At 42.8% G+C, this 20,550-nt stretch overlaps 1 protein-coding gene across 1 annotated transcript in view; it reads left to right on the forward strand.

Moving 5' to 3' along the window:
• CHRFAM7A (CHRNA7 (exons 5-10) and FAM7A (exons A-E) fusion) overlaps positions 1-20,550 on the forward strand; it is a 162,740-nt gene that overhangs the window by 126,398 nt on the left and 15,792 nt on the right. The window contains exons 5-7 of the mRNA XM_061594988.1: positions 4,252-4,331; positions 6,062-6,229; positions 14,117-14,311. Of these exons, the coding sequence (XP_061450972.1) occupies positions 4,252-4,331; positions 6,062-6,229; positions 14,117-14,311 (443 nt within the window). The remainder of the gene's footprint in view (positions 1-4,251; positions 4,332-6,061; positions 6,230-14,116; positions 14,312-20,550) is intronic.

Here is a 20,550-nt window from a genome sequence, read left to right on the forward strand (position 1 = left end):
GGTACCTTTTTAGTGCAGTAACTCTGGCTGTTAATGATTGGGTTTGGACAGGAAGAGGTGCAGCAGGATTTCTGGAGATTACATTTCTTTCTTTCTTTCTTTCTTTCTTTCTTTCTTTCTTTCTTTCTTTCTTTCTTTCTTTCTTTCTTTCTTTCTTTCTTTCTTTCTTTCTTTCTTTCTTTCTTTCTTTCTTTCTTTCTTTCTTTCTTTCTTTCTTTCTTTCTAATCCTCACTTCATAAAAGTATATGAAGGCAGCATACAACATACAAAGGTATAATAAAATCAGCAAAAACATTGAGAAAAGGATAATTAAAAACTTCAACAAAACATCAACAAATTCCAGTTGGTTAAAAGAAAAAAAATCATATTGCAAAGTCCTATCTAAACAATACAGTTTTCAGAAAACATTTAAAAGAATGCAGGGATGGTTCCTACCGAATCTCTACTGGTAGGGAGTACCACAGAGCAGGACCTGCCACATTAAAGGCTCAGTCCCTGATGAAGGCCAACTGAACTTCAGGGCTGTGTGGGGAACCACCAGAAGTGTCCAACAGAGGATCTCAGTAATTGAGGTGGAGCATAAGGGTTAGGGTTGAGGCCTGGCACAGAGGCCAGGTATCTTTCCTTGTTGGGGAGATTGTTCTCTCTAGCTGGACTCCTCTAGAAGAAGAGAACTTTTGCGGGACGGGACTCACCTTTCCCCTGATCGAGCTGATTGAGTCTGTGTGAATATAGAAAGACGCTTGAGTAGCTGCAACAGGTAGAGACTCAGACAAGAATCAGGCTGCAGGTCAGAGAGCAAAACTGAGCTCTCAGCTCTTCAGGGCAAGCTCCCACCCCCCCAAATCAGATAGTGGAGCATTATGTGTTGTGGTGTTAATGCTGTGAATCTCCAACTAGGCTCAAGTTATCTACGCATAAATAAACCTTAAGTCCGGTGACCTTGTTCAAAGGACACCGACCCAGGTTACACATTGGAACCCTTGAAACTTTTCTCAACAAGAATCCACCATTGTGGAGTTCCCGTCTGTCTCGTGTGATTGTGAGGGAGGAATGAGGACAGGAGCAGATGACTGACATTTTCTGCTCCCAGTGTCCTGAGGCTCCATGTTTTCTCAGATTGCAGGCACAGCTGTAGCAATAGCTTTCTTGACTGCTCATTTTGAATGCAAGTCTAGGAAATTTATTGGCAAATTTATTAAATGCAACACTAGCAGCCCTTCTGTTTTTAGCTTGAGAAAGTGGAGAGCGACAGCTGGGACCTTTATTCCTTTTGAATTTAGTTCTTAGCTGTGTTTGCAAACTGTTCATAAATCAGCTCAGATTTCCTCTCAAATGTTTGTGTGAGTGAGTGAATGTGTGCAAATGGGTGTGTGATCAATCTGCAACTGTTTTCGTAAGATTCTTTTGGGGAAAGGGCATCCAGAAATATAAAACAAGTGATTCTTCCTAGCAGAGCCTCTCAAAAAGTGCTATGTTTCTCTAACTGTGAGCAGGGGTGTAGTTGTACAGGGTCTCAGGGGGTCTTAGACCCTTTACTTTTTTGGGAGCAGGGTCCCAGCAGGGTCCCTATGTCTTCAGCCTTCTATGAGACAATCAGCATGAAAGGAGTGTGTGTTAGCCACTGAGAAGAGTCTTCTAACATGCTTCCTTGTTCTTTCCTGTTGATTGGAGCCAATCATTGAGAAGCCATTGAGACTCTTCTCAGCAGCTAACACTCTCCCCTTTCATGCTTATTGGCTCGTTGCGGGAAAAGGCATTAATAAGGATCTCATTCTCAATCCAGCAGCAAAACAGGGGTGTGTGTGGCTGTGAGTAACATGAAGGGACCCTGCACTTCTGAAATTGCCACAGTAGTACTGGCTGTGAGACCAGCAGATGGGGATGGATCTGTCAATTTCATTTCTCTCCATTTCTCATGTTTCCAGGCTGAAATTCGGTTCTGTAGCAATTTGCAGGGTCTTTTTTAAATCCCCATGAAACTTCTTGAGCATCTTTGGATTTCTCCTAATAAATACATTTTTGTATGCAGTTGTGATTAATGAGCACACTTCAGCAAGCAAAAGTTCACTGCATGTGGGCCTTTTAGTTAAGGAAAAAGGCAAGTATGCAGAGACATGATAGAAGGTCAGATCATACATGGCGTGGAGAAAGCAGACAGAAATAAGTTTTTCTTCCTATTTTAGAATATTAGAAACTGGGGTCAACAAGAGATCCAGGACAGACAAAAGGAACTCCTTTTTTTCACACAGAGCATAGTTAGATTATGGAATTGCTCCCACAAGATGTGGTGATGGCCACCAATTTGATTGGTTTTAAAAGGGGCTTAGGCAAATTCATGGAGGATTAGGCACTCAATAGATGCTAGTCATGATGGCTATATTATTAGAGGCAATATGGTCTGCCCCCAGAGACTGATGGAATCTGATGGATTCCTGAATGGTCTGGGGGATTTTCCAGCTGACACGGCTGGCATTCCTGTCAAAGCTCTTGTCTCACTGTGGAATGATGAAATGCATAGAACCATCAACACAATAGCTCCTGACTGCCCTTGCCATCGCTATGGAGCACACAGGTCACCTTGGTAGTCTAGTGACCTGTGTGCAATGAAGCAAAAGGGACAGCGGCTGGAGCACAGGTAGCATAAATCTTGGTCCAAACCTGACCAAACATGGGAAAGGTTGCACCACCATGCCTACCATGTGGTGGCGGCTGCGAAACTTCTCCACCACCATTGCATCTGCAAGTAGCCATCCAGCAGAGATTTTCTGAGTGGGGAATGGGCTTTTGTCAACTAGCCAAGAGAGTGTTGCTCAGATTCAGACAGAGTTAGTTAGATCAAGTCCAATGGAGACATCCAGAACACTGTCTGTTCCATCTGGACTGGATCAGTTTCAAGTTTTGCAGCCTGAGGATATGGACAAGCTGCTTGAAGAAGTGCAACCAACCATCTGCCCTCTTGACCCTCCTCATCTTGGTTTCTTATACCTAACCATTGGGGATTGAGTGGGTGGGTCCAGAAAGTGATTAATACTTCACTGGAGGAGGAGGAGGAGGAAGCAGTGGTACGTCCCCTCCTTAAGAGGACCTCCCAGAACCCAGAAGTGTAAAGAACTATCACCCAGTGGAACATAACCTCTTTTTGGGCAAGGTGCTCAAGAAGGTGGTGGCTATCATTTCAGGGCCCAGTTCAAGGTGATTGCGTTAGTGTTTAAAGCCCTGAATGACTTCAGTCTCAAGTATCTGAAAGACCAAATATCCTTCCCTACAGATATCAGCAGAAGGGACCCTCTTGGTAGTTCTACCGTCCTCAGAAGCTCAGGGAATGGTGGCCTGGGAGAGGGCCTTTTCTGTGGCAACCCCTAAGTTGTGGAACTCCCTCCCCATAGAGCTATGCCTGGCAACTTCACACTGTAAAGTAGGGATGGGATCCATTGCCAGTTGGAAAGCATTCCTTTGACCTAACAGGCCAGTATTGATTCAAGTTAGTTCTTTGTCTGTTAGCTGCTGCTTTTACTAATCTGTTTTATTTCCTCAAAAAATTTGATATTAATATTATTAATTTTAAAGGAAATATCAATCTTTTGAAAGGAAATATATAGTGGAAGCCTCAGTTGTCTTCCTCATGCAGCCTTCCTAATATTCTCCATACCAAAAAGGAAAACAGCAGGGGCAAAACGTAAAGCTTCATCCACTATACTGGGCTGAACCTGTGCTAGTAGTGTTTGAGCCTACAGCTTGCATCTCATGTCATAGAATCACATAATTTTAAACCCTGGAGATCAAGCAGTCCAATCCCTTGCTCAGCGCAGGAATCTACAATACCCCTGATGGGTGGCCATCCATGCAGTCTGTTCCACTGTCAAACACTGTGGGGTCACAAAGGATGCTGGGACAAATATTGTGGCTCTTTCCTGGCACCAGCAATTCCAGAAAACAGCACACATCCAGGTATGCTTCTGGCTTTACATGGTGCATTCAGCATTGATAATTTTATGTGCTGGGTGCAAAATGGAGAGGTAGCCAAAGAAAGACAGAGTCAAAAGAAGTAAATGTAATTTAAAAGCAATCAAAAAAGCAAAAGCAAAACAAAACTAAACACCTTTAGGTCCCAAAGTTCACACTAGGAGATTCAAAAAAGGTCCCAGACCTGGAACACTGAAGTCAAAATACTCTACAGTGACTATGGCTGTTTTGTTTTGTTTTTAGATTGATGGACTAATTTTGCTTTTCTTCATTCTTCCTTTTAGTGCTGATGAACGCTTTGATGCTACATTTCACACCAATGTTTTGGTAAACTCTTCAGGATACTGCCAGTATCTCCCCCCAGGTAAGAACTGTCAGCCTGGGAAAACTGCATTTCCCAGGGAAGCTTACATGTTTCCAGAGATGAGATGAGAAGAGGAGATTAGATAGATAGATAGACAGACAGACAGACAGACAGACAGACAGACAGACAGACAGACAGATAGATAGATAGATAGATAGATAGATAGATAGATAGATAGATAGATAGATAGATAGATAGATAGATAGATAGATAGATAGATAGATAGATAGATAGATAGATAGATAGATAGACAGACCTCCCCTGTTTCTGACACCATAGCAGCTGTTGCCACCACCTCAGTGAGGTAATGAGTGGGTAAAAATAGGATGGAGAAAGAAAGACATTCTTCCTTGACTCAGATTAAATAAAATCCAAGATGGAGATAGACCAAGGGCTGTAATGCTTGCCTTTGTATTAAAGGTAGTGCTGTGTCAAAATTCCATCTACCATCAAATAATGAGAAATGAAATTGCATTCAAATATTATGAAAGGGAGAGAACATTTTGGAGAAATTCTCATGGGTTTGGTGGAGAGTCATTTTTTTGTCATGCTTATTTTTATTTTGAGGTGACTGAGGGGTGCTGTGTGAGTGCCCTTTCATTCATTTACAAATCATCTCACCAGCATTCTGGACTCTGCAGCCTTCCTGTGTATTTGTGCTTCAGTCAAATCATGAAGTCACTCCTTCCATGGGGCTTTTTCTGATGAGGAAGTGTGGGAACCTAGGAAGGCTTCAGAGTGGTGGAGAAATGCTTCCTAGAAAGGAACAAAAAACACATATATGGACTACCCAATGATCAGGCAAGCTCAAAATCACCCACCCACATTCAAAAGAAATTAAAAAGAATGCTCTATTCTAAAGAACAGAAATAAAAATGGAAGCCTCTTTCTCAGGGGAGGAAATATTTTGAGAAATTGGAAGACAGATTTCAGCACAGTACTAACTGAAGGCAAGTGAGAAGGCCTTCTTGGTGGTGGCCTCCAGGGGGGTGGAATGCTTCTGAGGTATGTCTTGAGCCATCATTATGTGATTTTTGTCATCAGGTCAAGAAACATATCTTTACCCAGGCTTTTGAGTGAGTGGATGTTTTCCTTTCTGTTGTTTTGTTGCCCTTACGATTTTTAGTTTTGTGGTTCTAATGTAATAGCTTTAATTATGTGTGCCTTCTTTTGAATTGTGATATTTCAGGAACCATTTGATGACAGGTGGGCAATAAGTATAAATAAGTACAGCATGTGAGCTGCTGGAGTTTGCATTCAAAATTTATTAATTTTCCTGACATCTCTGTTCACACTATCATGTCAATGTGGTAAATTCTCTAAGGTGTGAATAAGTTGTAAGTGCAAAATATCATGTGATGAGATGCCTTTCTGCCTGAAGTTTCAATTGATCTGTGGGGTTAACATTTGAAAATATCTGAGGGTGAGCATTCATGTGTGTGAAATAATTCTGTTCAGGGGGAAAGCAGTGACTGTTGTCTTATAAAACAGTGAAATGAACACCAATCTTCAGATGTGACACTACAGAATGTCATCATGTTGATAACAGCAGTGTTGACCTCAATACTCTTATTTTCATAAAACTTTCAGCAGAAACACTTTAAAGAAGATCAGTTGTTTTAAATGTCAGAGAGTGGTAGTGTTTTCCTCTGAGCTGTTATATTAAAGGGAGAGAGAGAGAGAAAACTGCTGAGAAATGTCTACTCATATATATATTCTTTTCAACCTAGGAATATTCAAGAGCTCTTGCTCCATAGATGTGCGCTGGTTCCCCTTTGATGTACAGAAATGTAAACTGAAGTTTGGATCCTGGACTTATGGTGGATGGTCTTTGGATCTCCAAATGCAAGAAGCAGAAATATCTGGATACATTTCAAATGGCGAGTGGGATTTAGTCGGTAAGCTGTATGGATATTCTTAAACACAGTTAGAATATTATTATTTATTATTTCGGTCAAAGACCAGCAAATACAATTAGAATAATAGAATCATAGAATAGTAGAGTTCGAAGGGGCCTATAAGGCCATCAAGTCCAACCCCCTGCTCAATGCAGGAATCCAAATCAAAGCATTCCCAACAGATGGCTGTCCAGCTGCCTCTTGAATGCCTCCAGTGTCAGAGAGCCCACTACCTGTCTAGGTAATTGGCTCCATTGTCATATGGCTCTGTTAGGAAGTTTTTCCTGATGTCCAGTCGAAATCTGGCTTTCTGCAACTTGAGCCCATTATTCTGTGTCCTGCACTTTGGGACGATCAAGAATAGATCCCGGCCCTCCTCTAACAACCTTTCATGTACTTGAAGAGTTCTATCATATCTCCCTCAGTCTTCTCTTCTCTAGGCTAAACATGCCCAGTTCTTTCAGTCTCTCCTCATAGGGCTTTGTTTCCAGTCCCCTGATCATCCTTGTTGCCCTCCTCTGAACCTGTTCCAGTTTTTCTGCATCCTTCTTGAAGTGTGGAGACCAGAACTGGACGCAGTATTCAAGATGAGGCCTAACCAGTGCTGAATAGAGGGCAGCTAGTACTTCCCACGATTTGGAAACTATACTTCTATTAATGCAGCCTAATATAGCATTTGCCTTTTTTGTAGCCACATCACACTGTTGGCTCATATTCGGCTTGTGATCAACAACAATTCCAAGATCCTTCTCACATGTTGTATTGCTGAGCCAAGTATCCCCCATCTTATAACTGTGCATTTGGTTTCTTTTTCCTAAGTGTAGAACTTTGCATTTATTCCTGTAGAATTTCATTCTGTTGTTTTCAGCCCAATGCTCCAGCCTATCAAGGTCCCTTTGAATTTTGTTTCTGTCTTCCACGGTATTAGCTATGCCCTCCAATTTTGTATCATCTGCACATTTGATAAGCATGCTCTGTACCTCCTCATCCAAGTCATTAATAAAAATGTTGAAGAGCACTGGGCCCAGGACCTATGATACCCCACTCGTTACTTCCGCCCAGTTTGTGAAAGAACCATAGATAAGCACTCTTTGAGTGTGATTCTTGAGCCAACTGTGGATCCACCTGATAGTTGTTCCTTTTTTTTTTTTTCAATAATTTTTATTCAAATTTTCATAAAACATACAAAACAAAATCATAAAACATTCAAAGACAAAAAACAAAATCAAAAATAGTTAAACAAAAAGAAAAAGAAAAAAAAAAAACAAAAATAAAAAATAAAGAGTAAAATATTGACTTCCCATTTGTCAAAGATCAAATCAGTTATAAGTCTATAATATATAGCAATCCTGTCTCTTAAGTCATATTATAAAATCACTTTCCTCCAGTAGTTATCTTACTTAATCATCAAATCTCATAAACATTACTTTATTCTTTCCACAAAAAGTCAAAGAGAGATTTCAATTCTTTAAGAAATATATCTATCAATTTTTTTTTCCAGATAAGCATATCGATTAATCCATCTCATTACTAATTATGATAATCTTATTGTCATAACCATAGTCAAAATAAACATTTCAATTAATCCATCACATCAAAATCTGTTAGGTTCAGTAATTTCAGTAGCCATTGTTCTATTATCTCTATTAGTTCCATTTTCCATCTTCCATCTTCAGTAGTCTTGTTAAGTCCAGTAATTTCAATATCCAATCTTCCATTATCAGTATTCCATAATAATCTTGCTGTCAAAGCCATAGTCATATAGTAAGAGTCTGATGGGAATTACCTCTATCCCAAATATTTTCTTGCCATCCATTCTGAATAGGTTGCTGAAATACTGCTGTAAAATCATATCTCTGTTCTTTTTTTCAAAACACACTGGGTCATCTCTTAAAAGTTTTTCCATTGTCACATGGCTGCAGTTAATTCCATAGATTTTCTCTATATTGGGCTCCATCACATCATTCCAGTCCAGAAGATAATCCATGCCATTGATAACTTTATCTCTAGAATCTTCATTAATTTCTTCAGAGATAACATTGAGTTCCAAACAATAGATTTTATTTCTAAAGTCCATAGACTCCAAATCTTGTTCCTGTTCCACGTTTGTTCCAATCTCCGGGATCTCCTCTCTCACAGGGACCCCTATTCCAGTCTCCAGGGTCTCCTCTCTCACAGGGACCCCTGTTCCAATCTCCGGGGTCTCCTCTCTCACAGGGACCCCTTCCAGGGTCACCTCTCTCACAGGGACCCTTATATCTTTAATCTCCTGCTTCATTTTACTCAATTCAATTTTCGTTATCTCAATCTCATCCATTATTTTCTGAAACATAGTTATTTCCAGATTCTCAGCCACTTTCTTAATTGCCATTTTAAAAGAAAAATATAGGAAAACCACTTCTTATTTCAGCAACAATTGGGTTAATACTCCAAACTTGGTGACATCACAGTATAAACAGAGCAGACAGCCTTATCTCTCCAATAGTTAAGTAAACAAAATGCAGTTCCCAGGATCGAAACAATTAATGGCAATCGTCAAGAAACAGATTCGTCAAAATAAAATAGACCAAAAAGAGAGTAGTCTCAAAACAGTATAATATTTTTCAAAATAAAAATCTGGAATAGAAATCCCTCTTCTGTGTGTATCTTTAGAATGCAAATCCAGGACAGCTTTTTGCAACAAAAACAGAGATAAGCTATTAATTAGTGCGTAGCAGAGAGAAGTTACGGCTCCCCAGTGAGATGTCAAAAACCGATCAATCTGGCAAATCTCTTTTAAACAGCAACAATTTAAGTCAAGTAAAAGAAAAATATAGAAAGAAGGGTGCTTGCCTGTTAATGCGTTCTCTCTTAGAAGATAAGATGAACGTTCGCTTTAACAGATAGAGCTTGCTGTTGAAAATCCGTCCCACCTTCGTCGGCTGGACCTCGTCCCATAAATTAATGAGATCTGGTCGTCCCAACAAAAATAGGCTTTGAGGTTAATCTCTTCGTTTCTCCCTACCCGGGAGAAGTTTAATCAGTCAAAAAAAAAGAAAAAACTGACTGATATATCTGAATAAGCTTCTTTTGAGGCAGGAGCCCGTCTCAAAAGCAGGCACAGGCTAAGTCACCCTTCCCGGAAGTCCACCTGATAGTTGTTCCATCCAGCCTACACTTAGCTACAATCTACAAGGGAGGTTACCTGATCAAAGAATGAGGTAAGATTAGTTTGGCAGGATTTATTCTTCATAAATCCATGTTGGCTCCTAGTAATCACTGCTCTTTTATATATATTACTTGTATATTTTCGGTTATTTTATCTTTGTTTTTATCCTTGTTTCTAATGTTTGTTTTGTAAGTTGCTTTGAGTATCACTTTTCTGAAAAAAAGAAACTAAATAATAATAAACAGTTTAGCGGATTCCCAGAATCTACTGAATCCCTTGGAATGTTGTCCACCCCAAGATGTGAAGGGGGGGTGATTATTCCATGGAATTCTTAGGGTTGGGCCAAAATCCTTCCAGTGAAATCTAGGAAAGGACGTTTTAGCTATGGGCAGAATGTGCCAGAGCTCCATTGCTTTGACCCACGGGTGACCAGAGTCTCTCCCCCCATGTCCATTCCAAAGGGCATTATGAAAATACATAAATAAATAATATGGTGATCACCACAGGGCCTTTTCAGCGGTGGCTTCTCATTTGTGGAATGGCCTCCCCGGCGAGGCATGTCTTTGTCCATGAATACTGATTTTCAGGAGGAGTATGAAAGCATTCCTGTTAGCCCAGGCATTTGATGGCTGAAGGAGGTGATTCCTGGCAACCCAGAGATCACTAGATGGAAGAATGTTTTATCTGCAACTGGTTTTAGAATGTTTTAATTGTAACCATTTTTAGAATGTTTTGAACAGTTTTTAGAATGCTTTTTGTTGTTAAAATGTTTTGTTGTTAATGTGTCTGAGCCCTGGTAAGTTTTCCTTCACCAGTTCAAATCCCCCCAATCGCAAACACTTCAACACAAGCTCAGCCTAGCCTTAGGGTGATTGCATACATCTTTCCACATTTAGCTCTACATATCTATTACAGCACTACATATCTATAAGCAGCAAGTGTTGACAGTTCAATCAAGAAGGTGTCATGCAAGAGAACACGACATGTAGACAAGAGACAACTCCCCTTTCCTGTGAGAAAGGAGATGCCGGTTCTTGCAGGCAACTCTGGCAGAGTAGGAATATTGTTTATTTACTTGATTGATTGCCCATCCTTCGCTGGAAGTCCCAAGGCAAGCCACAGCAATTTAAAACCCAATATTAAAAACAGTTTAAAACAAATTAAAAGTAAAACACAGAAAGCTCTCTTATACGGAGTCAGACATTTGGTTCATCTAGCTTACTATTTCCCACACTGTTCGCCAGGGTTTCTGGCAGGGAATATTCCCAGTCCTGTCTGAAGATGCCAGGCAGTGAATCTGGAACCCTTGGCATGCAAGGCGGCTGCTCTGCCTTTGAGCTACACCTCCATTAGAATAAAACCTATGGTACTCTTTAAAGGGGCCTGGGGGTAAGACTTGCAAAATGTGTCTAAGGGATTTAGAAACACAAGTGGGCCTTTCTTCTCTAAATCAGCTAAAGGACAAGAAAAATCTCAGCTAATGCTCTTGGACATTGCTTGCATTATCAACTTTTAATTCTCATAAGCCTGAATATGAATTTAGTCCCTTGTGTTAGACAGCTCTTTCACACAGGCTAAACAGGTTTAACAATGCTGATCTGCAGCGCACATTCCTCTGGAGTATGCATAACAGAACCATCACAGCTTCCCCCCAAGAAACCTAGGAATTTCCACTTGGTGCGGTGTGTGCTAGAACTCTCTCACAGAAATACATCTCCCAGGGGGCCTCAAGTAAAGAGAGTGAGTTGCCAGGGCTAGGAAATGGAGCCCACAGTTCATACTGCTGCCCTGTCTGGTAAGCCACTGAGGTTACAAATCAAAGTAGTGTCTGGGCAATCATCCTCCACTGGTGGACCGCATGTTCTCCCCTCCACAACAATAGTATAGTGGCAAATTCAGAAGTGCAGGGTCCATTCATGTTAGTCAGAGTCACACCCTGGCTTTTTATGCTGCTGGGTTGAGAATGAGATCCTTGTTAATGCCTTCTCCCACAATAACCGATATCCCTAAGAGCCAATAAGCATGAAAGGGGAGAGTGTTAGCTGCTGAGAAGAGTCTTCTCAATGGCTGATTCACCTCCTTTCACTCTGATTGGCTCCAATCAGCAAGAAAGAACAAGGAAGCATGTTAGAAGACTCTTCTCAGTGGCTAATACACCACTTTCATGCTGATTGTCTCACAGGATGCTGAAGACATAGGGACCCTGCTGGGACCATGCTCCCAAAAACATAAAGGGTCTAAGACCCCCTGAGGCCATGGACAACTACACCCTTGCTCTACAAGAGGTCCCAGAACAAAGTTATATCTGGGTCATTTTGGAGCTAAGAACAGTGCTTTTTTCCTGATGGTATATGGGTTTTTTTTTTTTTTAAAGCACTGCAACTTGGCAACCCTATGATGGGGAAGCCCTGCTTTAGACTTCCTTTGCCCCCAGGCTCATTGGGAGCCTCCTCTCTGGCTTCTAACTCCAACACACTGCCTGAAGCCACTCAGGGACCCCTCTGCCCAAAGGGGCCACTAACACTACCTTCTCATCCTTGCCCAATTGGAAAGTAGCCACTCTTGCTACCAATCGTGACCACACCCATCTTTCCCTCTCTCTTCCTCTTTTGCTTGGAACAGCTAGATCAGCCCGTTATAGCAAGTCTAACAGGCCGGGGAAGCAAGTTGGATGAAGACCCAGGCAGGGAAACCTTCCACGTGAACAGTTGAAGCTGAGTCGGAATTGTTTTTGGCCAAATGTTAAGCCAAAATTCAATAGGAAAGGGTAAGGGGCCCAGGAAGAGGGGATGGGGTGAGGATGGCATTTTGCAGTCTATCAAGATAAGAGCACCATCATCTCATGCTTTACAAAAAACAAACACTAGTTAAGAATATGGTGGTTGTGCCACTGAGAGTGGAGCTGTGCTGTTGCTAGCACCACTGCTTGCAGCAGCAGCAAAACCAAGGTTAAAAACAGCACAAAGAAGCCTATTCCATACTGCTAAAGGCAAGGCCTACACATGACGGTAGCCAAGTCTGGCAAACTCAAGGTAGCACAGGAACATTGGTCCACCTAGCTCAGTATTGTTTACACTGACTGGCAGTGGCTCTCCAGGGTTTCAGGTTGGGTATTCTCCCAGCCCGACCTGGAGATGCTGGGGATTGAACCTGGGACCTTCTACATGCAAAACAGTTGCTGTACCACAGAGCTATGATCAGATCCAAGACAATCTCCTAACCAGGCACTGACCAGAGCTGGATTTGCTTAGCTTTAGCAAGGTGGATACCTCATGTGTCTTTTGACCAGGAAACATTTTTGCGACAAAGAGCCACATCTGGTAATGGGTGAGTGGTCAGGAGCTATATGGCTGGAGCTTATATGGCACCTGGGCTCATTCACAGACACACTGAAAGGAATAATGTGTGCAGGGATGGGAGGGTTCACTCCTGCTTCCCATCCATCTTCAAAGAACATAAGAACAGTCTGCTGGTTCAGGCCAATGGTCCATCTAGTCTAGCATCCTGTTCTCACAGTAGCCAGTTAAGGAAAGCCCACAAGCAGGATCTGAGTGTAACAGCATTCTCTGCACTTGTGGTTTCTATTAACTGGTATCCAGAAGCATACTGCCTCCAACTGTTTGGGTTGAACATAGACACCATGGCTAGCAGCCACTGATTGCCTTATCCTTCCCATTGCAGATGGGCTTCCTCAGTTGCCAAACAGTTGTTTGGTGGATTGGGGGGGGGAGAGCAGACTTACATGAAGACACATGGGATGACTCTCCCAACACACTCTCCTCCACATTGCAATCACACTCCACCTAGTCCAGCAAACCATGGTTTGGAAGGCGGGGGGACATAATTTCCCATGTGGGGAGCCAGCAAATTTTGGAAGCAGGTGGTGGGGAACTTGGTGGTAACAAAGAGGCAGCTTGAGCACCCTTGGGGGCTGCAGGAAAGGGCTGCAAAGACTGCATGTGGCTCACAGGCTATTGGTTGCCCACATGCACTCTAGGTCAGGGGTTCCCAAACTGTGGTTCTTGGACCACCAGCCCTCCAAGAGCTTCATCCATGTGGCCTGTGACACTTCTGCGTGAACTGGATTAATCGGATGGCTTTAAAATAGGATTAGGCAAATTCATGAGGATAAAGCTATCAATGGCTACTAGTCATGGTGGCTTTATTCTGCCTCCATAGTCAGAGGCAGTATGCTTCCAGTTGCTGGAAACCGCAGAAGGGGAGAGTGCTCTGGCATTCAGGTCCTGCTTGCAGGCTTCCCTTTGGCATCTGGTTGGCCACTGTGTGAACAGGATGCTGGAGCAGATGGGCCATTGGCCTGATCCAACAGGCTTTTCTTATGTTCTTATATGTTCTTAAGTATTCTTATTGATTTTTAATTATATTTGCATTGTTTCTTTCATTTCTTATATTGTATTTTATTGTGTTATGATTTGAGTTCTGTAGAATGCAGATTGTAATACAATAAAATACAATGTATAATAAAAGAAGCAACAAAAATCTAGTTAAAAACCATACAGCATCTAGTACTACACGTTACAACTGCTACAACTGCAGAAGCATCATTAACTGGTCTACCAAGACCCTCAGCAATTTTCAAGAGGTGTGTTGGGGGAAAAAGTTTGGGAACCATTGCCCTAGACAATAACCCTGGGGCCTTTTCCTAGAAATTACTTGAGCGAAATTCACTGTATCTCAAGTTAACTCCTCTCTGCTTCCTTTTGTCCACCATTTCACAGAAGTTCCTGGGAAAAGGACAGAGTCTTTCTACGACTGTTGCAAAGAGCCTTATCCGGATGTGACCTTTACGGTGACGATGCGTCGGAGGACTTTGTATTATGGGCTCAATCTTCTCATCCCATGCGTGCTGATCTCAGCTCTTGCCCTTCTTGTTTTTCTGCTTCCAGCCGACTCTGGGGAGAAAATTTCACTTGGTAAACTTATTACTCTGTTTGTAAGCAAAGCTATTTTGCATGCATTTTCAGTTTAAATGTCACAGTCACTTTCCGGCAAGGAGAAAATAGTTACAAGTTGAAACTCTCAAGAAATCACAGAATGTCTGGCCCGGGGGTAGTGAGAGAAGGAAGCTGAATGGAAAGTGAACCGAACAGACTCACAGCATGATGACAGAAAGGGAGATACAGCAGACTGGGTCTTACTTTCTTCTCCTCCTCATACACGAAATGAGTATGTTGTTGGTAGGGATGGATGAAGCTGTAAATTTCAACTTCTCTCAGTTGTTTTTTAAAGAAGTGCTCGTGGAAATTCATCTGTATTTTAGTGAACACTTCTAATTCACACATTGTTGTGTACAGTTTTGCCTAATATATATATATATTTGGAAGCATTTCCCCCTAACATAATACTTTTCTGCTATTTTCACTAATATATGCAGTTTTACACATACTTTCTCCTAATATGAATATGTTTGTACTCTTACTTTTGTTGGAGAAATGCACTGCAAAATTCAGAGATGTGTGAATTTTGAAAGACAGCTGCATTTTGCTTTGTACATTGTTTCAGGAAGCATGAATTGGGTAGCGTCTCATTAAAATGCAAACCACACCAAATTCCTTTGCCATCCCTAATAATCACTATAACCAATTTCAATAATCCATAATCAATTTATTGCAGTTAATTATTTAAAACATTTCTACATCATTCTTCATCAGATTTGATTCCAGATCAGTTTACAAAATTACCCACTGGTTACTGAGGCCCCACAGGTGTACATTTGGCTTTTATCATCCGCCTTTTACATAAAGCAGAATAAATCTGAGCTAGGGACAGGTCAGCCTTTTCCCATTCTATGTCTTGCTGTTTTTTGCAGATTAAAACAAAAAGCGCTAACATTAATATAATTTGTACACACTGTCCCATAAAGTATGCATTCTGTACACATTCTTCCCCTACAATATGCATTTTTGTATTCATTTCATCCCCCCCCCCAAAAAATATGCATTTTTGTACACATTTTCCCCTTAATTAAACTTTGTGTCTTCAATTTTTGGAACCAAAGCTGCATCATATAATTTTAAGAGGTATGCATTCCAACTGACTGTTCTAAAAATGAGACTAGTGAATTAGCTCAGCTCAGTTTAAAATGTGGATCCAAATGAGTTTCCCCTCGCTTCTTAATTTGAGCCAGCTCATCTGACATAAGGTGGTGTACTGTGTTTGGAGTGTGTTGTAGAGCAGGGGTAGGATACCTGTGGCCCACCATGTGTTGTTGGACTCCAATGCCCATCAGCCCCAGCCAGCATGATCAATGGTCATGGAATTATGGGAGCTGTAGTCCAGCAACATGTAAAGTGTCAAAGGTTCCCCACTCCTGGTTAACCCCACGTACCTCTTGCCTGGATTGTTTTAGCTGTACTCTGCTACAAATGAGAGGAGACAGTAGCCACTAGCCTATAAACATAGGAAGAGCCCTGCTGGATCAGACAAAAGGCCAGTCTGGTCCAGCATCCTTCACCAAACTGGCCAATCAAATCTCTCCAGGAAGCCCAGAAACAGGGCTGGATGGTAACAGCCCTCTCCTGTTGACCTTTCCCAACCTGGTGCCCTCCAGATTTTAGTCAGAGATGTCAGGAATTGTTGTTGAACAACTTCTGAGGGCAACATATTCCGTATTTCTGCTCTAGTTTTATTATTTCTAAACTATTTTCTGAGCCTGCATCCTTTGATATGACGATACGACCAATCCCCACTGTAGTAAAGGCCAGACTGAGGGTATGTCTTCCGTGCAGTATATGATGGTTGCATGATATATTGAGACAACTCTATGCAGGGCTGGCCTCAGACATGCCAGGCCCCTTGGGCACAAGCCTGCCCCAGGCCCCAGCGCTCCCCTTCTGTGATTCGTGGCAGGCTCGCTGCCTTGGATCACACACCCCGCCATTCCCTTGCTTAACCTACCTTTCTTAGCTGTTCTACGGTTGCACACACACCTTTGTTAAGGGCAGTGTTGCATACGCAACCACAGAACACGGTAGGTTAAGCAAGAGAATGGCGGAGCTCCGAAGCTCTCGTCATGCAATCTGCGGCAGCGATCCTGCCACGAATCACAGAAAGGGAGCAGATGGGCCCCTCAGGGGCCCCTGTAGCCCCAGGGGCCCTCAGCCAGTGCCCCACCTGACCACCTTTTGGAACCGGCCCTGGCTCCATGGCTGCGATGGAGGTCATCAAGCCCTGAGCTGGCTCAGACAAAGTTGAAGTCCCCCAAGACAAATGGTCTGGGAGTCTCCACCACAACATCAGAAACTGCCTCTGCCAGCTCAGCCTGGGAGGTGGTTGGGCTGCAGGGTGTGTGATACACCAACAAGATCCCTGTCCTATTTCTGCAACCCAAAACCAAGTACAAACTTTCACATCCATCTCCCAGATGGATTGGTTTGCTGGAGAGAATGATGGAAATGCTATGGATGATCACCATGGGTCTTCTGTCCCTCTAACTTCAACTAATGCTGCACTGAATACCCTGGCAAGTGAAGCTGGGTAAGGTCAGGGCTCCCCATCTTGCCTGCCCAGGTGCCAGTAATGCACACCAGGGCAGCCAACTCATCCATGAACAGATCATGGCCAAGAGTCATTTTATTGGTGACTGACCTGGCATTAATTAATGGGAGAGCAGGGCAGTATGGCTTCCCAAATCTCTGTTGGAGGGGTGGCTGAGCAGAGGTTACAGGCAGTCTGTCTTGTCTCCTATGATGATATTGGCTATTCCACATTCCGATTCCTTTCCCTCCCATACTGTGGCAAAATTGGCCCCATGGACGTCCCCACCTGTCCACTCTGATGCAGGCACGTGATGTTATTTAGTTTTTGTTTGTTTTCTCTCTCCTTAACCTCCCCCCCTTGCCAACCAAAAATAATTAAGAGGTGGCTGAGTGGTGTATAGTCTTCCATGTAGAGATTTTTTAAAATAAACATTGCAACTTCATACTGTCCTTAGTTTCCCCATGGCCTCACAGACCTTCAATAAGCCACAGTTGTTACAATTGTCTAGTCCTTACAAGTTCTGCCTGTGGAGTTCTGAAGAGCACTGGAGGATTTCTTTGTTGTTTTAAAAAACTTCAGTGAAGCTTTTAACTTTTTTAAAAGACTGTTGCTGCTGTGCTTTAATAAAAATAAAAATCCAGAGTTCCTCGGGAATTTTAAGAAACCAAAAATAGTGCAGTTTTGAAAGGTTCAGTCTGCCATTTTGATAAAAAATGGCATCTAACTGTCCAGACATAGACAATAAGCTGTTCCTGATCTCAGGAACCATCATGAAAAAATTGGTTAAAATACTGTAAGTGTAGTTTTGAAAGGTCCAGTCTGCCATCCTGATTCAAAATTGCACCCAGTTGTATTCAAACACAGACCATAACCAGCTCCTTGATCTCAGGAAGCAACATGCAAAATTTGGTTTTGGTTTGCATCGCGAACAAACAACTTTCCAACAACCACTTGTCCTGTGGTTTAGCTCTCTCCAGACAAACAACAAATTGTAGCCAAGGTTTGTTCTATGGTTTGCAGCTCATGGTTTGTCCGGGAGGGGAAGCAAAACTGTGGAACAGCCTACCTGAGGAGACACGCCTGGCGCCTACGGTACTTTCTTTTAGGCGCCAGGTTAAGACCTGGCTATACTCCCAGGCATTTTAATGTTCAATGTTATTGTAATATTTTATTGTAATATTGTATTTTAATCTTGTTTGTTTTGTTCACCGCCCAGAGAGCTACTCGCTATGGGCGGTTTATAAATGAAATAAAATAAATAAAATAAAATAAATAAAATATATAGGAGATACAGCTATTCTGTACAAAAATGTACAGGAGAGAGAGAATGTGCTCTGTGGCTTTGTGAAGGCTGGGATCCAACTTGGGGGTGGGGTATTGGCATCAGACTTTGATGCCAAATCACACTGATTTGCCTTGTTATTTGGCCTCATATAGAGCCAATGCTCACTCCTAATAGACATTTGTTAAACGTTAAGAATTTGTTGTTTTGTTTACAATTATTTGAAAAAGGATTTGGCTGCATAGGATGACTCATTTTGGCACTTCAGTTTGGCATGGTTCTCTATGCAAGTGATGTGCAATGCAAAATGAAGTGCCAGAGTTCACCTTTAACAACACTGCAAGAAAAAAAAACAGAATGAAAAAAAGTGTCAGACTCTTTCTAAGTCAATACTGCAAAGAAGATGGTAACCTTTTCTTTATTTCTGACACGTTAAACTGCACAGACAGGACCCTAAATATGGCTACTAAATATTTTAGAGTTTGTCACCATACAATTTTTTTTGAGGGGGGGAAGTATAGCCACAACTGTAGTCTGTTTGTTCACACAGAGTCATTCCCCCACTGTCATATAAAAGCAGGGACAGTAGCCATTGGAGGCTGGTTCATTAGTGAATGCACCACTGCCCCATCAACTTTAGTCAACCCTCAGCCAGCCCCGACTCACCAGCCTTCCTTCTTACATCCAGTCCAGGAGATGACACTACCTGTAAGCTTCCTCCTCCTCAATCTCAGCGATGCCCTGGTAGAACTCCCTTGCAAGGAAGAGGATGGGGAAAAAACTAGGATGAGTTGGCTCTGCCGGCCATTGACTCTGTCTCCACCAACTGTTGGCTTCCCTGCCCTCCGTCATACTAATACCAATGGGCACCAACCACCACTGCCAGCATCAATAGTCAGCATTGCTGGACATATGCCTGGGCCCACATTCCTCCAGGGGGGCACTCCCAAACTCCTGGTCCTCCTCCTCATAGCTGTCACTACCTGTTCACCTTTTTTCTCCAAGCAATGACAACTGTGAAGGGATGAGCAGCAGTTTCTGCAGGCCTTATACATACTCCCTCTGAGCAGTTGTGCAGATTGGACCTAGAATGAGAAGGAAAGTGAATGGGTTCGAGTGGCATGGAGATGGAAGGCCCAGTCACAGAGGAGGGTCCATGGTGTCATGAATCCCATGGAAAGGGCATGGACTGACATGAGTGATGAGGAACAGTCAGACTGGGAATGGGAGGAAGGCGTTGGGATGGTGCATTTGAGCATGTTTCAGCCTGCAGACTCCTGCGCCATGGACAGTGACAGTCCAGCCCCTATAGACACAGCTATCTCTGAGGAGAAACTGCCTGTTCAGGAAGTTGCTTTTCCACCCTCTCCTAGCCTAGTCATGAATATTAGTTTTTATGCACATTTTAAATACAGTGTTGTGCACCTCCCCAATCTCCGAGCGGTGAGATTTCGGGGGTCCCTGCGCTCCTCCAGGTTTGGTTTCCTTTGGGAAGAAGGTCAGCGGAGACTGCAGTGTCTTGAACCTGAGCTTCAGAATGGCAGGGTTCAAGGTATCAGCAGTCCAATATCCAGCTTTTCCATCTGTGTTGCAGGAGGCACCCCAAAGGCCATGGTGCAGAGAGCCAGTCTCTCTCTCTGCCTTGCAATTCTCTAGACACACTAAAACTACAAGCACACAGCTTCTGGTAGCTGCCAGGAGTGGGGGGGGAGGCTCTCCTGTAGAGTTTAAATGACAAAAGGGGTCTTCCTGGCCCATTCTCCATTACTAGGCAACTGATCGGCCCATTATCTTACCTGGCCAATCTATTTGGTTAACAAAAGACTCATTTGACCAGCAGAGAGTTCCTCATTCCAAGGCACAGGATTCCAAATCAGAGGCTGGAAAGGTGATGCACAGGAATCATCCATCCCAACCCCCATGCTCATAACGATATATATATTTAAAAACATTGTTTGGTTGGAGAACAGCATCACAAAATTTGGATAAGGGCAAATTTGCCCGCACCGTCATCATTGCGCAGCCCCACTCCTCCTTGGGAGGAGGACCTTGCTGAGGTGGTTCAACCCCCTTCCTTGCTCATTTTGCCACCTACACCACACAGCCCATCTCCTGAGGGGGAAGATATTGCCAAAGTCGTCCAGCCTCCCTTACTGTGGCCAGTAGGTGCTTATGCTGGCAATTCCAGCAAGTTCTCACTATTCCTCTGAGGGGAGCACTCTTTTGTGCATGCACTCTCTGTAGTGACACAGGCTTTGCAAGTAGGGCACCCGCCCATCCTTACTTAAGGTCAGTGAGGGGACATGACCAGCTGCTGCGACAACATCTGTAGCCTGGTCTAGTCATGCTTAGTACAGTTCTGAAGAGATGCTGATTCCTGTGTAACCTGTA

The sequence above is a fragment of the Rhineura floridana genome, chromosome 14 (genome assembly GCF_030035675.1).
Source record: "Rhineura floridana isolate rRhiFlo1 chromosome 14, rRhiFlo1.hap2, whole genome shotgun sequence".
Lineage (NCBI taxonomy): Eukaryota > Metazoa > Chordata > Lepidosauria > Squamata > Rhineuridae > Rhineura > Rhineura floridana.